Here is a 21,906-nt window from a genome sequence, read left to right as displayed (position 1 = left end):
CCATGTGCCCTTCCACTTGAGAAAGAAGCCCTGAACTTCATCAGCCTTCTTGAACCAAGGTATCTTTCCCTGGATGCCTTAGATTGGACATTTCTATAGACTTGCTTTAATCGGGACATTTTCTCAGCCTTAGAAATGTAAACTAGCAACTTATTAAATTTCCCTTTTTAAAAGCCATTCCATTTCTAGTATATTGCATTCTGGCAGCTAGCAAACTAGAACACTGTAAAACTGTGGATGCATAAGAATGTTCATAACAGCAATTTCCATATGGCCCCAAACTGTATACTCGAATGCATATCAATAGCAGATTGACTAAACACTGTGATATATTCATACAATGGAATACTAAAAAGCAATGAAAATGAACAAACTACAGCTACACTCAACAACATGGGATGAATCTTACACACAATGTTGAGTAAAACCAGGGAGACAAAATGTAGGGCTCCATTTATCTAAGGGTTAAAACTAAGCCAAGCTAAAGTATACTGTTTAGGGCTACAAAGTTGAGCAATAAAACTCTTAAGAAAATCAAGGACATGATCACTAAAAAGGCATGTTGCTACCCTTCAGTGGGCATGAGGGGAGCATAATTTGGAAGGGGTACCAGAAGGACCTGGGAGGTGTTGACCTTGTTCCACCTTTCCCCCAGGATAGTTACATGAGTGTTTATGGGGGTCATTAAGCTACACAATTATGTTTCATGCATTTCCTTATGTGTATGAAAATCTGCAATAAAAGTTTAGAAAAGAAGACAGTGAGAAGAGTTTACAATTGCTTCTGGGAGGGAGGAAAAAACGGGAGTGTAAAGAACAAAAGAAGGGAGGGGAGAGGGTAGGGGAACACTGGGGCTACTGTGTGAGAAGGTCTATGAACAACACTGGAGACAGGTGACTCCAAAAGGATTTTGAAAATTCTACATTGGGTATTTTAATTGTTTGCTGTGAGATTTGCGACGTAAGCTCCTCCACTACCTCTTTTATAAGATTTTGGCAAGTTGATGCTGCTTTCTGTTTGGATGGGATATTTGGGGGAAACTCAAAGAAGGCTTCGTACAGAACAAAAATAGGAAGCAGGTGGGTGCACCCAGGAGGATGAGGGGACTGCGGTTATCCAAGTTTAAACTTTGAGTGCATCTTCTGGCTTTATGTGTATGCATTTCTTTTCCTTTTTGATTTGCTACAAGCAACTTGCAGGCAGGGATACAGTACCTTCACCTCCCAGGTGTGTGTGGTACATGGAAGGACATGAACTTTGAAATCATCTAGACCTGGGTTCAAGTTCCATTTCTGACACATCTGTTGGATGACTTTGGGCAAGTTTCTTAATCTCTCTGAACCAAAGTTTTTCCACTGTAAAGAGGTTATTCATACTTACCTTATAGGCGACCTATGTAAAAATGACCAGCAGAGAAGTTACAAACTAGAAGCAGAGTATTTTCCAAAGTTTATTTCATGTTTAACATTTTAACATTGGCAGATTTCACACACAAATCTGAATTTCTGGCCTTTCTTGAAAAAATTGGAAAATCTGGCCATACTGGGCCTCATTCTTAAACAGCAAAATTGGCCAGGAAGGAGTACTACTTGTCCCTTTGATTTCCACTTGGCTTTACACTTGGCTTGACTTGTTCATATCCTCTAACTGGCCCTTCCAGCCTCTGCACTGGGAATCCTGGTTCAGCATAGAAAATAACATAAGTATTGACTCACTCCTCTCTTAAATTCAAATTGCTTCACTTCTTATTTATTTCAGAAAATAAATTTCTTGGAAGTATACATTTGTACAATGCTTGAAGGCATTGTGTAAATTTCCTATTTATAGAATATTACCAAAACCTTGGTACTTAATGAATGGGTATTACCAAAAGGAAATGTAATAACAAGCACTGCTTACCATGTGAGATATCATTAAAGAAGCCTGCTGCCAGGTGTCCGTTACCAACTTCTCATCTGCCTCAAAGTTTAACTCTACGTTTTCTAGGGAGTAATCGATTTTGCCCTTCAGTATTGCTTTTACTTTTGGTTTGGACATAACTGTATCCGGAGAAATGGATATTCGAGGAACTAGAGGAATTCTTTGGGAAACAAACAAACAGAAATACAAAGGTTTTATTCAACAGAATTCTATTTTTGTGACCAGGTTACTTTGTGAATTTTATTTTCTTGCTTTAATTTTGGTTTCCAAAGTTTTCTTGGGAGAATTATTTAAATGGAGAAAAGATTATAGACTATATTCACATTTTTATGATTTAGAAATTCTTATTAACAAGAGGAAGTTAAAAAAAAACAAAAAAATGTAATCTCCAGTTTCAATTTTTAGAAATTATATGGGAGGAAGATTAAACAATGCTATTTAGGAAGGAATGCAATTTTGAAATTTATCCAGGACTTAAACTTCTTAACCAGGATTAAATCAGTCATGAAAAACCAAATCACATGAGTTTGGGTGTCACATTTAACAATAGCTAGTATCATATAGTATCCCGAAGTGGATATTTAAAAAGTAGGATATGATAGACATGGGGTCTGAAAAAGGGACAATAAAGTTTTGGGTGATGGGTGGGGGAAGTTCTCCTGCAGCCCTCTCCATTCTTGAATGTAGATGATGAAGTCTCTCTTTTTGTTTTGTAAAGTGCTAAGTGAACAGAGTTAAGCCCTCACTTCTCCTTCTCCCAAGCACAGTGCTGCCCCCTCCCCCCACCCCTGTGGACATTTTGGAGCTGCTCCTCAGAACATTCAATCCCAGAAGGATCCCGAGGATGGAAAGGACTAATAAAAGGAGACAGAGAGCCAGAGGGTGGAATGCTTATGTGATTGAAGTCCACTTTGGTGACAGAATATGCAAAGGACTCTCAGCTTAGGGTACTGGTGGGGAGAGGGGATCTCCGAAAGGATGCCTTTGTTGACAACTGAGAAGGAGAGGCAGGAGTAATAGTAGGTACCAGCCTTTGGTCTGCAGTTGCAAAATGGAATAAGGGATCATACAAATAAGATGATCTCATATGATCATGATCATAATACCTTCTGGGGAAGAATAAAGTAGCTAAGAGATATGAAAATGCTGAGCATAGTGCTTGCTTCTTTATATATATTGAAGAGACTGTGGTTAATTGGTTAGTTGATTGATACATTGAGTGGCTGATCTTTCCAGTAGATACCTACGGCAGTGATTTGAGGTTGAGATTGGTGCAGAGTTGTTTTTGCAGAAAATAAGAGCTGGGTTTTTTTTTTTTTTTTTTTTTTGCTCATTTCATTCTACTAACCAACATTACTAGCTTCTCAATTATGCCTGACATGCTATTTTATGCTAAGAACAGCATGCACTGCTACTCCAGACATTTCAGCTTGGCCTCTTTCTGATGGTTCACAATGCATTTATTTTTTGTTGTGGTTGTTTTAATTTCAAAGTTCTCTTTAAGAAACTTGTTGGGTTAAACACTTATCTTGTGTTCCCATCAAGAAGAGGGTACACTCTTTCCTTGTGTATTCTCATGTGCACGTGGGCTTGGTAGGGATATGATGGGACTAGATGGAAGAAGACTACAGAGAAAAGAAATGGGCCTTCAACCATATGTTTAACCCTACCACATTCAGGTCATCTCAAAGCCTTTTTGGAACAAGGTGGGTAAAATAAGCAAATCAAGAGCAAGCAATGATTGCAATTAAAATACTGTATGAAAATAAGAATAATTTATTGTCATATTGTACTATAATAACTATTAGTTATCATTCATTGAGATCTAGGACTAGAACTTATTTTTTTTCTGATTCTAAGACATGGTGCTAAATGCTTGTGAATTTTATGTTTTGTAATCGTCACAATAATTCTCCTCACAGATAAGGAAACCAAGGTTTAAGAGTTTAAGTGACTTACCCAAACAGGTAAATTCACTTAATTTAATATAATTGACTATGTATAGCCAGTTAGTGACAGAAACAGGATTCAAACTAAGTTGGTATGACTCTAAAATATAATCATTACCCCCACAATTCATGCCCCTGCTTGCAAAAAGAGTGTACTGTTTCCAATATATAAAATATATAGTTAATCTCCTTGGAGAGTTAAACATTTAGTGCTTGTATATTATTTTTAAAATTTAGCTTTTTCCCCTTCTCCATCTTTACATCTACAGTTTCCTATTTTCTCATGAGAAAATATTATTTTAATTCTTAATAATATAATTAATTGCTTTATTTTTAAGTTTCAGTTCATTTAATTTAATTATTTTGGATTTTACTTTTTATTGTATTAATGTATTTTAACTTATATTTTTAGCTCTGTTTTAATGCTTTGCAGTTGAAAGGCACACCACAGGAATCACTGCCACCGCCATTCCAACACCACTCACCCCTCACCCAATTTCTCAAAAGCATTTTTTAATCTGTTCATGGCTTTCCAGGTTTTACCTCGCCCTTCCCCCCCCCACCCATTGTGTCTATAAAAGCAATTACTTACAAACTTTCATGTTGCACAGACTCTTTATCTGAAAATACGCTCCCTCCTCCCCGCTTACCACCAATTTCATTTTCTTGCTGGCAGGAATCTGAGGTTAGACTATTACTAACCCTTTCATTCTCATGAGGTCGCAATCACACATGACTCAGTCTTTACTGCTTCTCAATAATCTTATCTGTAAAAGAAGACTCATGACTCCTTCCATTTTCAATTACCATATGTCACCACATACACACATACGCACACCTACACAATAAGAGCTGCTTGGGACCATTCTTAAAAATGGCAGAGGTTCACAATCCCTTACTGGAAAATCTTGGGAATAAAGTTCTTTCAGAATTCATAATCTGCCTATTATCAGATGTTATCTAATACCCTCAGCATTGTCTGCGGAAGTGCGCCGTAATAAAACATTGTATCTCTGCAGCAAAATGAGTCAATAGTACAAGTGCACTAAAGAAAGCCTATCAATAATTTCTAGTCAATTCTTTAAAACAAATTTAGAAATAAAAGTTCAGCTTTTAGACCTTTTTTGAATTTTGAAGTCAAAATATTGTGAATTTTATTAATGACGTTTTAAAATTGTAAAGCTTTATGTTCAAAACAATTACAGCGCAACAGTGCTCACCGAAGTTGATTTTCTGAAACATCTTTGTTATCCAGCTGGACCAATGGAATACGAATAAATCCCTTATTGCTGTCCATTGGGATTCTGCATTCCATTCCCCTGTAATAATCTTGAAGGAGCTGCTTTGTATCTTGGAAACGGTTCAGTTCTGCCTTTAAGAGCAAACATGAGTGTTAATACCCCAAAGAGAGCAATATAATGTATATTATTTCCCATACAGGACTCTGTAAGTACTCTTCTAAAAGCTTTTAGGTTGAAATAAATGTTCTGGAAGTTAAAAAGAATTGGCCACTAGTGTTACTCTAATATTCCATAAAGATTACAATCACTTAAATCAACTTTGTACGCCTTGATTTAGTACACATGCTTTCACTTCTCAGGTAGCATATCTGCTGCTTGTGATAGCATGACAAACGTTATAGTGTGATGAAGTCCAATGCAGCGCATATGATTCATTATATTTGACATTTTTCTTGTGTCCTATATCCAACAACCAGCACATTAAACATTTGAATGTCTTCTAGTCATAGGTAACATGTTAATTGATCTGGGAGATATGGAAAATACTAGGTTTAGGTCCTGGTCCTTTAGGACTTTTTAACCTAGTTGTAGAGAATGATCAACCATAACATAAAGTGATAACAAACAGTTCTCTTTCCACAGTTTTCTTTTTGCTGGATATGTATGGTGGAAGATCATTCCTCTGTTGCTTATGGCTAACCCCCTCTGTTGGCATTGCCGGGGGGTGCCTGGAGGGACATGGAGCAGCACCAAGGAGCTAAGGACAAGGGGAGCATTGTCATTAGCAGATAGTGACTCCCCCATCAGCGCAAATCATTTTCCTTTGCGGTAATGCTGTGAAATGCATGCATACTGAGACTCTGCTCAGTGCTCCAAACCACACATGAAGACCTGGAGTCTTCCAACCCTTTCTCTCATTAGGTGCCAGATCATTTGGCATATCTTGTGTTTTTCTTTGGTAGTATAAACATGACCTCTGGACTTAAGTTTGTGGGGCTACTTTAACCAGTATCTGTGGATCTAAAGACATAATCCACCATATCTAGTTAATTATAGAAAACATCTTTTCTAAAGAACAAAAAGAAAAAACTGACCAAATAATTAAAGTAACCCAAGGATATTTATGAAGGGATCCCCACATTTATCAAGCAGTTAATCTACCACTTATATCATAAAACATCAAGAGATAGTCTTGTACTGTCATATTCACAGTTCAGGACAAATAAAAGTTGGCTTTTACATTATCATCTACAAAAAAAGACAAGAATAGTATCAATAATTTTTTTTTTACATTATAATCTACAAGAAATGACAAGGGCAGTATTAATAAGTCTGTTTGTGAGTAATCCAAATCACACCTGAAATACTGTTCTCTACATTATTAAACTTTTCTGGCTAACTAATTGGAACTAGAAGAAATTCATTTGCTTAATTTGAATTCATGTGACAAAACCAAATTACCATTCATATATTGTTTTAAATTATAGAATATGGTTTAGATAGTCTGCTTGCATTTTTTTTTTTTTTAAAAAAGAAATTAACACAACATTTAGAAATCATACCATTCTACATATGCACTCAGTAATTCTTAACATCATCACATAGATGCATGATCATTGTTTCTTAGTACATTTGCATCGGTTTAGAGGAACTAGCAACACAACAGAAAAAGATATAAAATGTTAATATAAAGAAAAGAAATAAAAGTAGTAGTAATAGTAAAAAACAACAACAACAAACAAACCAACAAGCAAACAAAAACAAAAAAAACCCTATAGCTCAGATGCAGCTTCATTCAGTATTTTAACATGATTACTTTACAATTAGGTATTATTGTGCTGTCCATTTTTGAGTTTTTGTATCTAGTCCTGTTGCACAGTCTGTATCCCTTCAGCTTCAATTACCCATTGTCTTACCCTGTTTCTAACTCCTGCTGAACTCTGTTACCAATGACATATTTCAAGTTTATTCTCGAATGTCTGTTCACATCAGTGGGACCATACAGTATTTGTCCTTTAGTTTTTGGCTGGATTCACTCAGCATAATATTCTCTAGGTCCATCCATGTTATTACATGGTTCATAAGTTTATCTTGTCTTAAAGCTGCATAATATTCCATCGTATGTATATACCACAGTTTGTTTAGCCACTCTTCTGTTGATGGAGATTTTGGCTGTTTCCATCTCTTTGCAATTGCAAACAACGCTGCTATAAACATTGGTGTGCAAATGTCCGTTTGTGTCTTTGCCCTTAAGTCCTTTGAGTAGATACCTAGCAATGGTATTGCTGGGTCGTATGGCAATTCTATATTCAGCTTTTTGAGGAACTGCCAAACTGCCTTCCACAGTGGTTGCACCCTTTGACATTCCCACCAACAGTGGATAAGTGTGCCTCTTTCTCCGCATCCTCTCCAGCACTTGTCATTTTCTGTTTTGTTGATAATGGCCATTCTGGTGGGTGTGAGATGATATCTCATTGTGGTTTTGATTTGCATTTCTCTAATGGCCAGGGACATTGAGCATCTCTTCATGTGCCTCTTGGCCATCCGTATTTCTTCTTCTGGTAGGTGTCTGTTTAAGTCTTTTTCCCATTTTGTAATTGGGTTGGCTGTCTTTTTGTTGTTGAGTTGAATAATCTCTTTATAAATTCTGGATACTAGACCTTTATCTGATATGTCGTTTCCAAATATTGTCTCCCATTGTGTAGGCTGTCTTTCTACTTTCTTGATGAAGTTCTCTGATGCACAAAAGTGTTTAATTTTGAGGAGCTCCCATTTATTTATTTCCTTCTTCAGTGTTCTTGCTTTAGGTTTAAGGTCCATAAAACCACCTCCAGTTGTAAGATCCATAAGATATCTCCCAACATTTTCCTCTATCTGTTTTATGGTCTTAGACCTAATGTTTAGATCTTTGATCCATTTTGAGTTAACTTTTGTATAGGGTGTGAGAGATGGGTCTTCTTTCATTCTTTTGCATATGGATATCCAGTTCTCTAGGCACCATTTATTGAAGAGACTGCTCTGTCCCAGGTGAGTTGGCTTGACTGCCTTATCAAAGATCAAATGTCCATAGATGAGAGGGTCTATATCTGAGCACTCTATTCGATTCCATTGGTCGATATATCTATCTTTATGCCAATACCATGCTGTTTTGACCACTGTGGCTTCATAGTATGCCTTAAAGTCAGGCAGCGCGAGACCTCCAGCTTCGTTTTTTTTCCTCAAGATGTTTTTAGCAATTCGGGGCACCCTGCCCTTCCAGATAAATTTGCTTATTGGTTTTTCTATTTCTGAAAAATAAGTTGTTGGGATTTTGATTGGTATTGCATTGAATCTGTAAATCAATTTAGGTAGGATTGACATCTTAACTATATTTAGTCTTCCAATCCATGAACACGGTATGCCCTTCCATCTATTTAGGTCTTCTGTGATTTCTTTTAACAGTTTTTTGTAGTTTTCTTTATATAGGTTTTTTGTCTCTTTGGTTAAATTTATTCCTAGGTATTTTATTCTTTTAGTTGCGATTGTAAATGGGATTCGTTTCTTGATTTCCGCCTCAGCTTGCTCATTACTAGTGTATAGAAAAGCTACAGATTTTTGAATGTTGATCTTGTAGCCTGCTACTTTGCTGTACTCATTTATTAGCTCTAGTAATTTTGTTGTGGATTTTTCTGGGTTTTCTACATATAGTATCATATCGTCTGCAAACAGTGATAGTTTTACTTCTTCCTTTCCTATTTTGATGCCTTGTATTTCTTTTTCTTGCCTAATTGCTCTGGCTAGAACCTCCAACACAATGTTGAATAATAGTGGTGATAGTGGACATCCTTGTCTTGTTCCTGATCTTAGGGGGAAAGTTTTCAATTTTTCCCCATTGAGGATGATATTAGCTGTGGGTTTTTCATATATTCCCTCTATCATTTTAAGGAAGTTCCCTTGTATTCCTATCTTTTGAAGTGTTTTCAGCAGGAAAGGATGTTGAATCTTGTCAAATGCCTTCTCTGCATCAATTGAGATGATCATGTGATTTTTCTGCTTTGATTTGTTGATATGGTGTATTACATTAATTGATTTTCTTATGTTGAACCATCCTTGCATACCTGGGATGAATCCTACTTGGTCATGATGTATAATTCTTTTAATGTGTTGTTGGATACGATTTGCTAGAATTTTATTGAGGATTTTTGCATCTGTATTCATTAGAGAGATTGGTCTGTAGTTTTCTTTTTTTGTAATATCTTTGCCTGGTTTTGGTATGAGGGTGATGTTGGCTTCATAGAATGAATTAGGTAGTTTTCCCTCCACTTCGATTATGTTGAAGAGTTTGAGGAGAGTAGGTACTAATTCTTTCTGGAATGTTTGATAGAATTCACATGTGAAGCCGTCTGGTCCTGGACTTTTCTTTTTAGGGAGCTTTTGAATAACTAATTCAATCTCTTTACTTGTGATTGGTTTGTTGAGGTCGTCTATTTCTTCTTGAGTCAAAGTTGGTTGTTCATGTCTTTCCAGGAACCTGTCCATTTCTTCTAAATTGTTGTATTTCTTAGCGTAAAGTTGTTCATAGTATCCTGTTATTACCTCCTTTATTTCTGTGAGGTCAGTAGTTATGTCTCCTCTTTCATTTCTAATCTTATTTATTTGCATCCTCTCTCTTCTTCTTTTTGTCAATCTTGCTAAGGGCCCATCAATCTTGTTGATTTTCTCATAGAACCAACTTCTGGTCTTATTGATTTTCTCTATTGTTTTCATGTTTTCAATTTCATTTATTTCTGCTCTAACCTTTGTTATTTCTTTCCTTTTGCTTGCTTTGGGATTAGTTTGCTGTTCTTTCTCCAGTTCTTCCAAGTGGACAGTTAATTCCTGCATTTTTGCCTTTTCTTCTTTTCTGATAAAGGCATTTAGGGCAATAAATTTCCCTCTTAGCACTGCCTTTACTGCGTCCCATAAGTTTTGATATGTTGTATCTTCATTTTCATTTGCCTCTAGGTATTTACTAATTTCTCTTGCAATTTCTTCTTTGACCCACTTGTTGTTTAAGAGTGTGTTGTTGAGCCTCCATGTATTTATGAATTTTCTGGCCCTCCGCCTATTATTGATTTCCAACTTCATTCCTTTATGATCCGAGAAAGTGTTGTGTATGATTTCAATATTTTTAAATTTGTTAAGACTTGCTTTGTGACCCAGCATATGGTCTATCTTTGAGAATGATCCATGAGCACTTGAAAAAAAGGTGTATCCTGCTGTTGTGGGATGTAATGTCCTATAAATGTCTGTTAAGTCAAGTTCATTTATAGTAATATTCAGGTTCTCTATTTCTTTATTGATCCTCTGTGTAGATGTTCTGTCCATTGATGAGAGTGGTGAATTGAAGTCTCCAACTATTATGGTATATGTGTCTATTTCCCTCTTCAGTGTTTGCAGTGTATTCCTCACGTATTTTGGGGCATTCTGGTTCGGTGCGTAAATATTTATGATTGTTATGTCTTCTTGCTTAATTGTTCCTTTTAATAGTATATAGTGTCCTTCTTTGTCTCTTTTAACTGTTTTACATTTGAAGTCTAATTTGTTGGATATTAGTATAGCCACTCCTGCTCTTTTCTGGTTGTTGTTTGCATGAAATATCTTTTCCCAACCTTTCACTTTCAACCTATATTTATCTTTGGGTCTAAGATGTGTTTCCTGTAGACAGCATATAGAAGGATCCTGTTTTTTAATCCATTCTGCCAGTCTATGTCTTTTAATTGGGGAATTCAGTCCATTGACATTTAGAGTTATTACTGTTTGGATAATATTTTCCTCTACCATTTTGCCTTTTGTATTATATATATCATATCTGACTTTCCTTCTTTCTACACTTTTCTCCATGTCTCTCTCTTCTGTCTTTTTGTATCTGACTCTAGTGCTTCCTTTAGTATTTCTTGCAGAGCTGGTCTCTTGGTCACAAATTCTCTTAGTGACTTTTTGTCTGAGAATGTTTTAATTTCTCCCTCATTTTTGAAGGACAATTTTGCTGGATATAGGAGTCTTGGCTGGCAGTTTTTCTCTTTTAGTAACTTAAATATATCATCCCACTGTCTTCTAGCTTCCATGGTTTCTGCTGAGAAATCTACACATAGTCTTATTGGGTTTCCCTTGTATGTGACGGATTGTTTTTCTCTCGCTGCCTTCAAGATCCTCTCTTTCTCTTTGACCTCTGACATTCTAACTAGTAAGTGTCTTGGGGAACGCCTATTTGTGTCTAATCTCTTTGGGGTGCGCTGCACTTCTTGGATCTGTAATTTTAGGTCTTTCATAAGAGTTGGGAAATTTTCAGTGATAATTTCTTCCATTAGTTTTTCTCCTCCTTTTCCCTTCTCTTCTCCTTCTGGGATACCCACTACACGTATATTTGTACGGTTCACATTGTCCTTGAGTTCCCTGATACCTTGTTCAAATTTTTCCATTCTTTTCCGGATAGTTTCTGTTTCTTTTTGGAATTCAGATGTTTCATCCTCCAAATCACTAATTCTATCTTCTGTTTCTTTAAATCTGTCATTGTAGGTATCCATTGTTTTTTCCATCTTTTCTACTTTATCTTTCACTTCCATAAGTTCTGTGATTTGTTTTTTCAGTTTTTCTATTTCTTCTTTATGTTCAGCCCATGTCTTCTTCATGTCCTCCCTCAATTTATCGATTTCGTTTTTGAAGAGGTTTTCCATTTCTGTTCGTATATTCAGCATTAGTTGTTTCAGCTCCTGTATCTCATTTGAACTATTGGTTTCTTCGTTTGACTGGGCCATATGTTCAATTTTCTGAGCGTGATCCGTTATCTTCTGCTGGCGTCTGGGCATTTAGTCAGATTTCCCCGGGTGTTCGACCCCACAGCTTGAAAGATTTTTCTGCGCAATCTCTGGGTTCTGTTCTTCCTATCCTGCCCAGTAGGTGGCGCTCGTGGCACACGCCTGTCTGTGGGTTCCACCAGCGAAAGTTGCTGTGGGTCCCTCAACTCTGGAAAACTCTCGCCGTAGGGGAGGTTCGGCAACCTAAGCGTCTTGGAAGAATGCCAGCCGGCCCGGGGTTCCAAACGTGGGGAGGGTCGCCGGCCGTCGCAGCACAGGAGAGCGTCCGGCCAAATTAGCCAGTCGGCGCGGGGCACCAAGCGTGGTGGGAGGGCGCCAGCTGTCGCAGCCCGGGAGAGTACACTGTTCCCAGCCGACGGGGGAGTCACGTGTTTGGAAGGGATCCCCCGGTCACTGTTCTCCGCAGTCTGGGGGTTTCCGACCCAACTATCTCAGTTGTTCCGGGGGGCCTCGTGTGGTGGGGGCACCAGCCGCCGCGGCCTAAGGAGACCGCCTGTCCAATTCTACCAGCTGGCCCAGGAAGGTGGAAGGGAGGGACTCCGGTCGCTTGTCGTCCCACCCAGGAAAGCCCGTGCCCCTTGGTGATCTCACCGGAGCTGGTTCTCCCAGATAGTCAGCCGTTCCAGGATGGGGTCCGCTGTCCCTTTGATCTCCGTCGTGGCTCCGGGAGCTGCTCTGTATTATCTCCACTCCCCCAGTAGCTGTTCTGGAGGAGGAAAGGTGAGGGCGGCAAGGCTGTCGAGGCTGGTGGCGGAGGAGCACGGTGAAGGCGGGGGAAGAGGGCACCGTGGTGGTTGGAGAGCAGCCGGAGCAGGAGGGGGAAGAGAGGGGAGAAGGAGGTCGGGCGGCTCGGCTGCAGCGGGGCTTGGGCGCCGCGCGGCGGGCCGGCGGAGAAAGAGAGGGGAGAAGGAGGTCGGGCGGCTCGGCTGCAGCGGGGCTTGGGCGCCGCGCGGCGGGCCGGCGGAGAAAGAGAGGGGAGAAGGAGGTCGGGCGGCTCGGCTGCTGCGGGGCTTGGGCGCCGCGCGGCGGGCCGGCGGAGAAAGAGAGGGGAGAAGGAGGTCGGGCGGCTCGGCTGCTGCGGGGCTTGGGCGCCGCGCGGCGGGCCGGCGGAGAAAGTCTGCTTGCATTTTAAACCACAAATATATAGTTACATAACCTTTCAAACTAGTATTTCAAAATGGCTAGGAAAATTAAACATTTTTGTCATTCCTTGCAGATAAACTGAATAGAGTTTTAAAATATTCATATGTAGACTAATTTCACAATTTGATAATAAACATTTGCAATTGTCACACCATTTGGTAAAACAGTAGAGATGAAATGAGTTTTCTAAATTATATTAATTAGAACATGCACAATGCCACATTTACAACGAGTAGGATGCAAATATAAACTCAATAAGCAAAGATTGGAAGTTGACAGATAAGTTTGAGAATTGAATAAAAGTGTTGAAAGGTTATAAAAATTATTAATCACTAAATCATAGCATTATATTATTTGTTAATAAAAGAAGCCTTAGAATTCATCTAGCATGTAATATTCTAAAATATTGAATACTGGTTTTCTACCCAATATTCTTATTGGGTATAAAACTTGTCCTATATGCTATTATAATGAAAACCTAACTGGAAATAAAACAAACAAACAAAAACTCTCCAAGGCCAACTAATTTCAGAAATGACAGGTTAACATACTGTGGTAGGTAGATTCAGTTGTTAACATGGTCAGGTGAAGGCACCTAGTTCTGTTGCTATGGACATGAGCCACTGGTATGTGAACCTCACCTGTTGCTGATTACATCTGCAGTTGGCTAAGAGGTGTGCCTGCTACAATGAATGATGTTTGACTTAATTGGCTGGTGCTTAAATGAGAGAGTGCAACGTAGCACAGCCCAAGCAGCTCAGCATATCTCATCTCAGCACTCGCAGCTCAGCCCAAGCCTTTGGAGATGCAGAAAGAAATCACCCCGGAGAAAGTTGTTGGAACCCAAAAGGCCTGGAGAGGTCAGCAGAAATCACCCTGTGCCTTCCCATGTAAGAAAGAACCTCAGTGGAAAGTTAGCTGCCTTTCCTCTGAAGAACTAACAAAATAAATCCCCTTTTATTAAAAGCCAGTCCGTCTCTGGTGTGTTGCATCCTGGCGGCTAGCAAACTAGAACACATACCAAAGGGGTTTCTTTATTGCAGGACACCTTAATGCCTTAATATGCCAATATGTACTGGCACTTCTCCAGTGAGTGAGAAGAGTAGAATATGTAGCATTTCCCAAAGTCATTTGATCCAGGCGTCCTTTGTGTGTCAAACGTCTTTGAGGGCTAGTGTTCCATGAAAACCACTTTGGGGAACACTTGTCTAACTGTCTTTTATCCAATTTTAAGAGGCTTCTTTACCCTAGCCCTAAAATGTTCAAGTCTACTTACGAGCTTTCAGGACAAGAAACCTTATTGCCTTGAAAGCCTGTTATTTGATAGGGAGTACTAAACATTTGCAGTTTTCTTCATATATTCAACTGGAACTTACCCTCATGTAATTTCCATTATTGGTTCTTATGGGTCAGAGTTGGATAAAGCTCTTTTCTGTTCTATGTGACAAGGCTTCAACTATGTGAACAATGTTGATGATAAAGCAGTGAGTAGTAGTACCAGCTGGAGCTGGGCTTCCTCAGCCTAAACCCCAGTTCTGCTTCTTACTGGCTGCGTGACATTGAACAAGTAATTTTATCTACACTTGCTTTAATTCCCTTTTCTGAAAAATGAGTGTAGTATAATAAATTATGACATGGGGTTGTTGTCATATGTTCAATGTGTCCATACCTGCAAAGCCTCTAGACTAGTACATGGTAGGTACATAGAAATAACTTAATAGATGTTAGTGTTTACTCTCTGCCAATCTCTTTAATCTTCTCTTCCCCAGTTGATGTTAGATCCCAGTGCAGTTTTTCAAGTCAGAACTCAAATCTAGGTATTGCTAAGATGTAAGAACCATACCATTCCCAAAACAGGCAAATACTACTCAGACTCTTGAGAATGATTCACCAAAATTCTCTGTTTCCTGTGCCTTCACTACCGGATTTCAGCTATTTTTGCCATAAGCTTTTAACACAGATGTTACCAACATCCTATCTCTGCCTGCCCAAATAGGTGCCCTGGGAATGCTCCCCACACTGGCTTAGGCTGCTTGGGTGACTTTAATCCTTTGCACAATCCATGCTTTGTGGATCTGGTTGTTCTCCTGGTTATGACCCAGCTCCGTCTTTTCTTTAGGTGACTATTTCTAATTCTATTTTCTCTTCCCAATCCAGACTCCTCTAACATTCCTGAATAGGTCTTTCTTGTCCTTGTAACCTGACTTCTGTAAAACTCCCAACTGGATGTTAGAGCTCGTGATCAGTGGCCTGCTCCTGCCACCCAGGTTTTCTGATTTTGAGGTCTCCTGCGGTCCAATCTGCCCCACTCAATACCCCTTTGTACATGGAAACACTAGCATTCACTGGTCATTTGTGGAACAAGCATTTATTAAACACCTACTATGTGTTAGCTCTTGGGATTGTCAGCGAAATATTCTCATTTCCTACAGTTTCTCTTCATGTAAATTAATCAAATGAAGACTAGAATTGTACCCCTTTCCATTCTCCATCTTCATTGTTGTTTTCATAGGGAAAAGTACCCATGTAGACATGGCTGCAAATGTTAGTCAATCAGGTTGTTCTGATAAATGGTCTGTTTCTCCAATCAAAGAGCAAACTTTTGTTTTCAGGAATTAAATGCTTGCTGGGTCTGATCTATCTCATGTCTTTGTGGAAAGGCTGCTCTGCTGGGCTTTGGCTGGCCACATTTAGGTGTCTTCTTTGAGAGGCTGGCAAGGTAACCAACCCAGTTGGAGACACCATCTCTGCTGTTCTCCATATCTATGGGCCTTGTGGAAACAAAGCTGGTGAACAGTTACTTGGGATGCTCCCACTCTGATGCTTGTTTGGCAACAAATTATTTCAGCTAACTTTCTTGGCAAATTGGAGCTTATGTCAGGCAGACTGCTATGAGAAAAATGAGTCCTGAAGAAACCCTCAACATTCCCAAAGGAGATGTTACATGAGGAATGTGGCTGTGGAAGGAAGAGTCTGTGTCATCGTGACTGGCTGGTTTTACCTGCATCAGTGAAAAGAAATGGTTCATTGTGATTCCAAGGGAGTCCTGTAACCAGCTTTCATTAATGATATCAAAACGCTCCTGCTCTGCCTCTTCTTTCCGGGTATCACAAATGTCCCATAGGCGGTCTCGTAAATCCTGAACAGAAAAGAAACATCACTATTATGCTTTTGAATCAAATTACCTTTGTGGAATAAAACTGTAATACTTTGCCTGCCTTTAAAAATTCCCTAAAGGAAATGTAGACCTAACGTACTCATGTGTTTCTTTTATCTGTTCATTCCACAAATATTTGTTGTGCTTGCATTCTATGTCAGGTTTTCATTCTCTAAAACTATCTCTTCATATATCCATATCTACTGCAAATCCACTACAGCTCCCTTCATTTATGGATGAGGGTCTATGTTTTATATGTTTTAATCCTTCCTCAAAAAATTTGGTTCGAAAAGTCTTTTCAGTGAGTTATAGGGGAAATGGTATATTGGTGGAAGAGGTAGGTAGCGCTGTTGAAACCAGAAACATAGGCTTATTAATTAGTATAAAGTATGGCATGATGAGTCACACAACATTTACCAAGGAATGTTGAGTGAGATGGGATTATCCAAAAATAAGCTTCACATTAAAAAGATAGCAATTACAAAAAGTCTTTTCAGGATCGCAGCTCTGCTACTTACAGATCTTAAGCAAAAATGATGATGAAGTAAACAACAATAATAGCTGACATGTACTGACATCTTAGTGTCAGCGCTCTGAGAGCTATACTTATATTGGACTCATTTAGTGCCTCAAAACAACCTTATGAGTTTTAGGTACTATTATTGTTTCACTTTGCAGATAAGGAAATGGAGCCACAGAAAGGTTTTTTTCCTTAGAGTCAGGATATGAGTCAGTGGTCTTGATTAATATGAACCACTACATCAGGTCCCAGTTACTATAAAATGGGGGTAATAGTATTTACTCTTCTGATTTCTTACGTAGATTAAGTTAACTAAAGTATGCAGGGCACTTAGCATGGAATTTCACACAGAAGTCCCCAATTAATGAAAAGTATTATTATAATTGTATTGACAGCAGTAAAATAATTCCTATTTTTTAATTGACAAATTTTCACACATGTATAGTCCATACATGGTATACAATTAATATAGTCCATACATGGTATACAATTAATGGCTCACAATATCATCAGGAATTTGTGTATTCCTCACCATGATCATTTATAGAACATTAGCATCATTCCAGAAAAAGAAATAAAAAGAAGAAAAACCATACATCTCTTATCCCTTACCATCCCTGCTTAGTGATCATTACTATTTTAATCTACCCAATTTATTTTACCCCTTACCCCCCTCTATTCTTTCTCTATTTTTCATCCATAAATATATATACATATTTGTATACTGTGTGGCAGGGTGACATTTCATTATTTTTCAATGTGCATATTCCTTTATTGCAGCACCATTTGTTGAATTTTTGTTTGTTTGTTTTTTGGGAAGTGTGTGGACCAAGAGTCAAAACTGGGTCTCCTGAATGGCAAGCGAGAATTCTACTACTGAACTACTTTTGCAACCCCATATATTTTTTTAAACTCATCTGTCTATACCCTGGATATAAGGACCATCAGACACAAGGTTTTCACAATCACATGGTCACATTGTAAAAGTTATATCGTTATACAATCATCTTCAAGAATCAAGGCTACTGGAACACAGCTCAGCCATTTCAGGTGCATCCCTCCAGCCACTCCAATATACCATAAACTGAAAAAAGATATCTATGTAATGTATAAGAATAACCTCCAGGATAATCTCTCAACTCTATCTGAAATCTCTCATCCACTGAAACATTTTGTCTCATTTTTCTCTTCCCCTTTGGGGTCAAGAAGCCTTTCCCAATCCATGATGCTGGGTCTCGCCTCATCCCAGGAGTTCTGTCCAATGTTGCCAGGGAGATTACACCGCTAGGAGTCATGTCCCATATAGGGCAGTGAGACCACATCTGAGCAGCAGAAGAGCTTCTCTGGGGATGACTCAGGCACAATTATAAGTAGGCTTAGCCTATTCTTTGCAGGAATAACTTTCATAGGGGCAAACCCCAAGATTGAGGGATCAGCCTATTGAGCTAACCCCACCGCTTGGGAGAAAATCAGGAATTCTCCAAATGGGGAAGTTGAATATTTCCTCCTTTCTCCCCAGTCCACCAAAGGGATTTTGCAAATACTTCTTTATTCATTACCCAAATTACTCTGGGATGTATCAGGGCATCACACTAACCTGGACAAACCAATAAGACCTCACACCGATGTATTTATGATGTTCAAGTAAATTGACTATACAAGTTTAATCAGGTAATGCACTACCCAAAATATACATTTTGCACCAAATAAACATCTCTCACTTTGATCTTGTACAGAGGTCGAAGTTTTAAAATATGGACAATATCATCCTTTACCCTATATTCTATTCTACCTTAGTCCTGTCTAGATCCGCTTCATTCATATCTCTAGTTGGAGTCTGATCCTTTTTTCAACTTTTTAAACAGTTCTTGTATGGGATACTGCTGACTATCACAGCTTCAGAGCTCTAACTCTGAGTCTCAGGTGTCACATAAATACCCAAAATTTCTGGGGAAGACCAGGTTATATACAAACAGCTCAATATCTCAGAATTTAGAATTAACAGTTACAACTCCTGAATATATGCAACGCTATAAGAGCTTACAATCTAGGACTCTTTACAATAGGCCCCAACCTGATAATACATGCTCTTGACTTCATTTCACCAAGTTTTTATATTATAATTAGTTTATATGAAAGAGGCATGATGATATTTGTCTTCTTGTTCCTGACATTTCATTCAACATACAGCCCTCAAGAATCCTTCACCTAGTTGCATGTCTCACTTCATTCCTTCTTGCAGCTGCTCAGTAGCCCATTGCATGTATATAACAGTTTCCCCTTCCATTCTTCAGTTGTCATACCCTTTGGACACCTCTGTTCATTTTGAATCACAAACACTGTCACCATAAACATCACTGTGCAAATGTCCATTTGTGTCCCCGCATTCAGTTCCTCCAAGGATATACTGAGCAATAGGGTTGTAGGATCATATGGCAACCTCACCCCTAGCCTCCTGTGGAACCACCACACCAGTTTAATGAAAACTATTGCTATAATTGTACTGATAGCAACAAAATAATTACTATTTAATAAGATCTCATGAATGAAATATGTATAGTCCAAAACTGTATAGCCCCCACAATAATAATTTATTGAATGCTCCCTATATGTTGCACATTGCGTTAAGTGCTTTACCTTCATAATCCTTACATCAACAACCAAGAATTAGGTTTCTGATGGAAAAACTGAGGCACAGAGAGGTTAAGTCACTTGCCTATTGTTTCAGTGGGTGGTGTGATTCCAGTGCCTATAGTGAATTTTATTTCTCCAATGCTGTTTATGGAATACTTTGTGCTTGAATTCTTACCTTAGCAATTTGGTTTGTTACCTCACAGAGGGTGCACATAAAATGAAAATATTACAAGTCATTTTTATAGCAATATAATACAGACCAGAATGATACATCCTCTTTTTAGTGCTGCTGCTACTAGCTTCATAGCCTTCCACAAATGCTCTGTTAGGCATTCAATAACTACTGCCTTGTGTTTATCAAATATTTATATAGTTTAAAAGATGGGAGAGGATGTAGTAGGGGGAAAAGTATGAAAGCAGGAGTCTGGAAACCTTGCTTCTGAGCTTCTTATTTGGCTTCTGATACTGACTCACTGAGAAACTTTCGTAAGTAACAGGACCTCTGTAGCTTAGTTTTCTAATGGGCCAAATGATGAAAATGCAATAGAAGAACCTCTCCATTAAGTTCACTGATTGGAATGAAATAATCCAATAATGAGGATGTTACCAGGGATAAAAAAGGATGAAATAATAATGCTCATTATCAGCTTACCCAGAGGCAGTGATAGTTTCCAGCCAGTATGGCTTTTATGGTCATAGCTTTCATAATCAGAGTCCTTTCTGATTGGTCCATGTCAGATTGTTGGTGCCATCTCTACCACTTGCTAAATAACACTGCTGCACAGAGGAATATGTACACTGTTTCTGACTTGAAAGATATCCATAACTTTATACTGTATTTGATGGGGCCTGAAGCAAGGGGACAAACTCTAGGTAACTGCAGAAGAGGCAGCGTAGAGGAAGAAAGGCAAAATGCTGTGTATGCAGACAACTCGAGAACGAGGAAGAGTATACTGGGTGCCATAAGAGAGTAGAAGAGAGTTTCTTCAGGATCAAGAGGAAGGAGGTATCTTTTTAGGCTTTGGGATGGGAGTTGGGGAAGTTTGTGTGCAGGAGAAAGTATTTGAATCAGGCCTTGGAGGACGGCTGAGCACCACTGATACAGTATTCTAGGAGAAGGGAAGACTGTGGGCAAAGTGTAGGGCAGTAGAAGAGCAACGTTCCAACAGAAAGATGGGTGGGCATCATAAACAGGCTTCAGGAGGAAGGAGAAATAAATGGCCAACCAACTTAAGGAAAAACATTCTACCTCACAGATAAAAACTGAAATCAAAATTAAATGAAGAGAACCAATATCCCACCCAATCAAACTGGCATTTTTAAAAGAGAGAATTTAAAGGCAGTAAATCATAGGATGTGACCTGAAAATAGGGAGAGTGTCAGTAGGTTGGAGTATATTCATCATATGGCTATTGGGACTTTGAACCAGGTTTTGGGACACAGGATAGTGGATTCATATTTTATTTGGCAAGAAATGGGGAATTACTAAATATTCATGAATAATTAGAGGTTGGGTGGTATTTAAGAAAAACTCAAAACTATTGATCTAATGTTTGTTCAGACAAAATCATTTAAAAATATTCTTTTGTAAAGTTGTAAAGATTTTCTGTTGAGTCCAAAAAGACAAATTCAACTTATATGGTGCTTACCAGAGTACATATAAAATGAAATGACACAAAAGGTCAAATGTAAAAGCATATAAAATTTATATAAGAAAAATACAAAAAAAAGCAACGTTCATAGTGTTGATATAAGATAAAGTAACATTAAAGAAAAAAGTAGTTTTGGGTCAAAGTAGTTTTGGGTCAAAGATGATTATTTTATATTATAAAAGGGGATAAGACCACATACATCTATAGCCAGATGATTTTAAACAAGGGCACTCAATGGGGGAAGAATAGCTTCATCAATAAATGGTGCTATTAAAACCATACATGCAAATGCAAAAGAATGAAATTGGCCCTACCTCACACCATATACAGAAATTAACTCAAAAAAGAACAATTATCTAAATATAAAATCTAAAACCATAAAAATCATGGAAGAAAACATAGGAGGAAATCCTCATGACCTTGTATTTGGCAATGACTTCTTAGATATGACACCCAAAGCACAAGCAACAAAGTAAAAAAAAATAGATGAATTTGATTTCATCAGAATTAAAAACTTCTGTGCAACAAGGACATTAACATAAGAATGTGAAAAGACAACTATAGTATGGAGAAAACAGTTGTAAATTGTACATCTGATAGGAGTTTAATATCTAGACTATATATAAAGAACTTCTACAACTCCAAAGAAGATACAAAAATGGCCATTAAGCCCGTGAAAAGATGGTCAACATTATTAGCCATTAGGGTAATGCAAATCAAAACCACAATGAAATACCTCTTTATACCTGCTGGATGTCTATTAATATGAAACTGGAAAAACAACAAGTGTTGATGACAATATGGAGAAATTAGAGCCCTCATATATTGCTGGTGCAAATGTGAAACGAAGCAGC

At 38.3% G+C, this 21,906-nt stretch overlaps 1 protein-coding gene across 10 annotated transcripts in view; it reads right to left on the bottom strand.

Moving 5' to 3' along the window:
* Positions 1–21,906, bottom strand: part of SPEF2 (sperm flagellar 2) — a 221,590-nt gene that overhangs the window by 52,479 nt on the left and 147,205 nt on the right. For 8 of the 10 annotated variants that reach the window (XR_013157929.1, XM_077116961.1, XM_077116958.1 and 5 more), the window contains 3 exons: positions 16,091–16,228; positions 5,090–5,241; positions 1,900–2,080 (listed from right to left, as the gene is read on the bottom strand). Coding sequence is in view for 9 of the 10 variants with exons in the window: in XM_077116961.1 (XP_076973076.1) it covers positions 1,900–2,080; positions 5,090–5,241; positions 16,091–16,228 (471 nt within the window). In the remaining variant the exon portion in view is untranslated. Of the gene's footprint in view, positions 1–1,437; positions 1,678–1,899; positions 2,081–5,089; positions 5,242–16,090; positions 16,229–21,906 lie in introns of those variants that run through there. The other 2 variants (XM_077116965.1, XM_077116966.1) reach the window with 2 other exon arrangements.

Source organism: Tamandua tetradactyla, chromosome 9 (assembly GCF_023851605.1).
Source record: "Tamandua tetradactyla isolate mTamTet1 chromosome 9, mTamTet1.pri, whole genome shotgun sequence".
Taxonomy (NCBI): domain Eukaryota; kingdom Metazoa; phylum Chordata; class Mammalia; order Pilosa; family Myrmecophagidae; genus Tamandua; species Tamandua tetradactyla.
Note: the sequence above shows the minus strand (reverse complement) of the source record. Positions and strands in the feature narration are given on the sequence as shown.